This window comes from Gossypium arboreum, chromosome 12 (genome assembly GCF_025698485.1).
Source record: "Gossypium arboreum isolate Shixiya-1 chromosome 12, ASM2569848v2, whole genome shotgun sequence".
Lineage (NCBI taxonomy): Eukaryota > Viridiplantae > Streptophyta > Magnoliopsida > Malvales > Malvaceae > Gossypium > Gossypium arboreum.
The window spans coordinates 12,021,299-12,027,429 of record NC_069081.1 but is presented as its reverse complement, the minus strand read 5'-3'; the positions used below and the strand labels follow the sequence as shown (position 1 = coordinate 12,027,429).

Here is a 6,131-nt window from a genome sequence, read left to right as displayed (position 1 = left end):
CAAACCCAGCCTAGACGTTATGGTCGAATCCGATGATGTCACATGATAGTGTGTTCGAAAACTAAATTGTTACAATAAAATCATTTCCATGTTATTACCTATATTTATGTCTTATTAGTTCTAAAGGGAATCATTTTACTTATTTAAAACATTTTCTTTAAAACGTTTCTCATTGCGAAAGCTTTTAAAACAGAGCAGTTTAAGTAATCATGAGTTTAGAAAACACGTTAGCTTTTTGAAAATTGAACATCCTACGACTAGCAGTTATAATTCCACAAAAAAAAGTAAATAAAATCCAAATTTTTGAAATATTCCCAAGAGTCCTCAAATTACATCCCAATAATAATAAAACAATAAAACATAAATTAAAAAAAAAATGTAAAGTCCAAAAACTGTGGTTACCATCAAGTCCTCCGCCACACCGATCCATCTAAGTCTAAGGATTACCTATGCACATTAAATAGAGAGGGGTGAGTTTACGTAAACTCAATGTGTAAACCCATATAAAACAAACAATAGTAGACACAGTGCGCAGTCAAATACAATTTTGGGCCAAAGCCCCTTTCAGTATCAGTAACGGTTTAGGCCTTACCCCATCTCAGTACAGTATCAAATATGCAATAGGGCCTTAGCCCATCACAGTATCAGCAGTAGTCATGCAGTATTCAGTAACAAAGTCCTACCCAACCAGCCTCTAAACACTATCTCCGTCCAACCCTACACTCCATGTGGGGATTAAATCAACCCACCTATCCCTACACTCCAGGTAGTACCGACTGTGGCAAAAAACAGTAATTTGTAGCTGAGCTGCCAGTATATTGTCTTAAAAGTCTTTCAGTACACTTCCTCCAAATATAATCAACCCAACCCCATGCAGTGCAACATACAAATCATTACATGCTATCTCATGATATCAGTACATATAACTAGTTCAGTATACATGCATACTATCATCGTGCTCAATATATATAAATCGAATAGGCAGTTCACACAATTAGGGGTCTAAGTGATGCTTATCAACCCTACAGTAGGTTCACAGTCGACTTGGGTGACTTGTGCAACCTTAGCAATCAATTCAGTGAAAGTGAGCTCATATGCCCATGTGGCCTACACGACCCAAATTGGCCTAGGCTGTCACACGACCGTGTCTTACATGCACGGCCTGTCGTCGATCTCACGGCTGTGTGGTCGCACACAGCCTACCATACGGGCAACGACACGCCCGTGTGGCATCGATAGTGGGGTTTTCGTCTTTAGCCAAAACCTTTTTTTCCATATTTCGGGTACACACCTGTATCGTTGTCGATGTAAAAGCAACTCCAAGAAGTCCCCAACCTAAAATTGGTCAATATTTTACTCCATTAATCACTTAAACAATCGAATTGAACTAAACTCGAAATAGGGTATTATCTATCAAACAAAAAACCATTACCTTAAATTGAACAACGAAGTCTCTTCACCACCACGACACCAATCGAATAACTTCAACCCTTGAACCTTTTCCAAAAACAAAACAAATCCCGTTAACCACTATTCATAACCCAAAACAAAAAATGGTACTTACCACACTTACCAATAATGTACGAAAAAGTTTCGAAGAACGAGACGCGAAACAACGATAGTAGGGAAAAAAAACGAAAACAACAGTAAGGATGGGGAAAGCATTCGGCAGAGAACAGAGAAGAAGAGAAAGAAAGAAGAAGAGAAAAAAATTAAAAAGAAGAACTGGAGGAGAAGATGATCAGTTTTTTTTCTACAGAAAGAATTTTTGGGAAACTGTTTTAATCAAATCCCACTACCTACCCTATCTCAATCCCTTACTTTTCTCTCTCAACTCCCAATACACATCCACAACTCAGAATCCCAGGTCAGCACAACTCTGGTTAAACTTTAAGGAAAAATACTACTCCTTGCCATCGCAGAGAATTGAACACAACCCCTCCTACACACCAACACTCCACTTAACCACTAGACTAGCTAGCCCATTCTAATATGGTTTTGCAAACAATTAAATAAAAGCTTACTGAACAAGAATGAGGGTTAACTTAGAAAATTTTCAAAATTTACCAAAGGAATGGCTTGAACTTGGGACCTCCCACATACCCCAAGAACACTTTGCCACTAAAGGAGACATCTATTTGTGTTACACAGTCACAAAAACGAACATAAAAGTTTTAGGGTGTTACAATTCTACCCTCTAAAAGAAAATTTTGTTCTCAAAATTTACCTGATCAGAATAGATGAGGATACTACTGACGCATTGCATCCTTAGGCTCCCAGTTAGCGTCCTCAGTGCTATGATTTTGCCTTAGAACCTTCACCAAATGGATAGACTTCCCCCTCAGAACCTTTACGTCACGATCCAGAATTTGGACAAGCTCCTCCTCAAAGGTCAAGTCTGGCCTAAGCTTAATCTCCTAAATAGAGACAGTATGAGTTAGATCAGAGTGGTAGCACCTCAACATAGAGATGTGGAACACGTCATAAATATGATCCAACTCTAGAAGTAGCTCCAACTGATAAGCAACCGGTCCCAATCGTTTTAAAATACGGTAATGTCCAATAAATCTAGGGCTCAACTTGACCTTACGACCAAACCTCAAAACCTACTTCCATGGCGAGACCTTGAGAAATACGGAGTCCCTAACAGAATACTCAATCTCACGTCTCTTCAGGTCCGCATAAGACTTCTGCCTGTCAGAACCCACTTTCAAATAATCCCGAATTAATCTAACCTTATCCTCTGTCTCGAAAACCAATTTAGGACCCAGAACACGTCGCTCGCCCAACTCAATCCAACATAAGGGAGTGTGACACTTACGACCATATAGTGCCTCGTAAGATGCCATCTGGATGCTGGACTGGTAACTATTATTATATGCAAACTCTGCTAACGGCAGATAATCTTCCCACTCGAAAATCAATAACACAGCTCCTCAACATGTCCTCCAGTATCTGAATCACCCTCTCAGACTTACCATCTGTCAAAGGATGGAACGCAGTACTGAAGTCCAACCTTGAACCCAGAGCCTCATGCAACTTTCTCCAAAACTGAGACATGAAACGAAGATCCCTATTAGAGATGATCGAAACTGGTACCACATGTAGTCTCACTATCTCAGAAATATAAAGCTTCACCAGCTTCTGCAGAGAATAATCAGTACAAACCAGTATAAAGTGAGCAGACTTGGTTAATCGATCTACGATGACCTATACTGAATCCTTTTTAGTGGTTGTTAAAGGAAACCCACTAACGAAATCCATAATTACACGCTCCCATTTCCATAGAGGAATCTTAACCGGCTGCAAGAAACCCGAAGGTAACTGATGCTCAGCCTTAACCTGTTGGCACATCAAACATATCAACACAAAATTAGTAACCTCACGTTTCAGCCCTGGGCACTAATATGACTCACGAGGGTCTCGGTACATCTTATTTCTGCCAGGATGCATAACATAAATGCTACTATGTGCCTTTCTCAGTATAGACTACCTTAAATCATTATTATTTGGCACACAGATTCTCCCACAGAAGTAGATTACCATATCACCATTCAGTCTAAAATTTTTAGCGTTACCACTCTCAACCTGTCAAAATCGAAGACCCAAAGACTCGTCCTCTAACTGCTTATGCTTAATCAGCTAACATACTACCATCATCAAATAAACTAAGGTGAGCAAACATCGCTCTCAGATCAGTCATAGGCATACGGCTCAAAGGATCGGCCACCATATTGGCCTTGCCAGAATGGTACTCAATGGTGTAGTTGTAGTCCTTAAGCAGCTCGATCCATCTATGCTGCCTAAGATTCAGCTCCTTCTGAGTAAGGAGATACTTGAGGCTTTTGTGGTCAGTATAGATGATACACTTCTCAATGTACAGATAATGCCTCTGGATTTTCAGTGCAAATACCATAGCGGTCAGCTCCAAATCATACGTCGGATAGTTCGTCTCATGTGTCTTAAGTTGACAAGACGCATATGCTACCACCTTACCATCCTGCATCAACACACATCCCAAACTGACATGTTATGCATCACTATAAACTGTGAACTCCTTTCCATATTCAAGCTGTATCAGAACAGTAGCCTTAGTCAGTAAGTCTTGAGCTTCTCGAAACTCTCTTGCTGTGCATCAATCCAATCAAACGGTACACCCTTACGTAGTAGCTTAGTTAAGGGTGCTGCAATCAAGTAGAATCCTTCCACAAACTGCTAATAATTACCCACCAGTCCCAGAAAACTACGGATCTCAGACACATTCCTAGGCTACTTCTAGTCTAACATAGCCTCAATCTTTCGAGGGCCAACACGAATCCTCTTAGTAGAAACCACATGACCTAGAAATGTTACTTCACACAACTAGAACTCACACTTGCTAAACTTAGCATAGAGCTGCTTTTCCCTCAAAGTCTGAAAAACAACTCTAAGGTGCTCGTCATGCTCATCCTTAGTCCTTAAAAAAACCAATATGTCGTCGATGAACACCACCACAAACTGACCCAGATAAGGCTGAAATATTCGATTTATTAGATCCATGAAAGCCGTTAGTGCATTCGTCAGTCCAAATGGTATCACTAGGAACTCGTAGTGTCCATAATGAGTCCTGAATGCCATCTTAAATACATTACCTTCCTTAACCCTCAGCTGATGATATTTAGAACACAGATCAATAATGGAAAGCATAAACGCCCCTTGAAACTGGTCAAACAAATTATCTATCCTCGAAAGTGGATACTTGTTCTTTATGGTAAACTTGGTCAGCTGACAGTAGTCAATGTACATTCTCATGGATCCATCCTTCTTCTTAACAAACAGTACTAGTGTTCCCCATAGAGACACACTAGGGCAGATGAACTCACAGTCTAGTAACTCTTAAATCTGAGCCTTAAGCTCTGTAAGCTCCTTCGTTGCCATTCGATAGGGAACGATGGACATCGGAGCTATACCTGGAAGGAGCTCTATCCTAAACTCCACTTCACGATCCGGAGGTAAACTCGGTAGCTCCTTAGGAAAGACGTCTAAAAAATCTTTTACCATTTTGATATCCTTAACTGTAGAATCCCCGGAATCAGAGACACTTACATAGGCCAAGTACACCTCACATCCTTTACGAACCAGTTTCTCAGCCACCAGTGCAGAGATCATCTTAGTCAAATAATTCTGGCATTCTCCTATCATGACCATTTCATTATCCTCTTCATTCCTCAATACGACCCTCTTATTCACACAGTCCAAACTGACACGGTGTTTGACCAATCAGTCTATCCCTAAAATTATGTCGATCTCCCTAAATGAAAGCTCCATCAGATCAGCCAGAAAGATTGCCCCTTGAGCCTCTGAAAGGAGGTCTCTAAACAACTTGTTAACCCTTATAGATTGCCTCAACGGGCTCAATATAGAAACCTCACTCGTAGTGCTCTCAACCAAAATCCCCAAGTTTTCAGACACAATACAGGCTATATAGAAGTGAGTGGATCCTATATCTAGCAATACAGTATAAGTTACATCATGAAAAATGAACGTACCCGTAATGATGTCTGGAGCATCTCTGTCCTCTTGGTGACATGTAGTGTATACTACAGTCGGTTACCTTATCTCAGCCTGTCCAGCACATTTGCTCGATGCTCTCTGTCCGTAGCCCATACTATTACCACCTCTAGCCTGACCATGGCCTCTCGGTGGCTGCTGTCCTACCCTTTGTGGCTGTACCTTACCAGTACCCTGAGCTTGCATCTCATCAGCCTTCAGCGGACACTCCCTGATACGGTGATCCAATGATCCACACCTTAAACACGCCCCAGTCCTTCTCCAACACTCATCCTGATGGCGTTTACCACAGTCAACTGGCTACTTTCTAGTAGCAGGAACAGAGGGCCCAGCTTTAACTGGCCTATCAGCTCTGGCCTTTTTCTTAGGCCTCTGTATAGAACTCGAGGTCTCTAAATCCTTCTTGTTCCTACCTCTCTTTTTATCGCAGTTTTGGCGCTCAGTGCGCTTAACCTCCTTGGCGATCTTCACTTTCTCGACTAAGGCAAAAAAATCTCGCTCTCTCTACGGAGCTATCAGAACCCTTACGTTATCCCTGAGGCCATCCTCAAAGCGGACACATCGCTCGTAGTCAGATGCCA

The 6,131-nt window shown here is 41.3% G+C and overlaps 1 protein-coding gene across 1 annotated transcript; it reads right to left on the bottom strand.

Annotated features, from left to right (window-relative positions):
• Positions 1–2,249: 2,249 nt before the first annotated feature.
• On the bottom strand, positions 2,250–4,785 carry LOC108477979 (uncharacterized). The gene is made up of 7 exons (XM_017780432.1): positions 4,374–4,785; positions 4,049–4,128; positions 3,914–4,000; positions 3,256–3,342; positions 3,017–3,144; positions 2,625–2,868; positions 2,250–2,417 (listed from the first exon to the last, which is right to left on the bottom strand). Exons 1-7 carry the CDS (start codon positions 4,783–4,785, stop codon positions 2,250–2,252), a joined length of 1,206 nt encoding a protein of 401 aa, XP_017635921.1.
• Positions 4,786–6,131: the final 1,346 nt, after the last annotated feature.

Bases quoted from the DNA above. Each gene is read 5' to 3' on its own strand.
- LOC108477979 (XM_017780432.1), bottom strand. From the start codon at position 4,785: ATGTACATTGACTACTGTCAGCTGACCAAGTTTACCATAAAGAACAAG. The intron at 4,001-4,048 runs GTTTATAGTGAT...GTGTTGATGCAG, and splicing joins AATATGGAAAGGAGTTCACA to GATGGTAAGGTGGTAGCATA. The intron at 2,869-3,016 runs GTTGGACTTCAG...ATATAATAATAG, and splicing joins CATGAGGCTCTGGGTTCAAG to TTACCAGTCCAGCATCCAGA.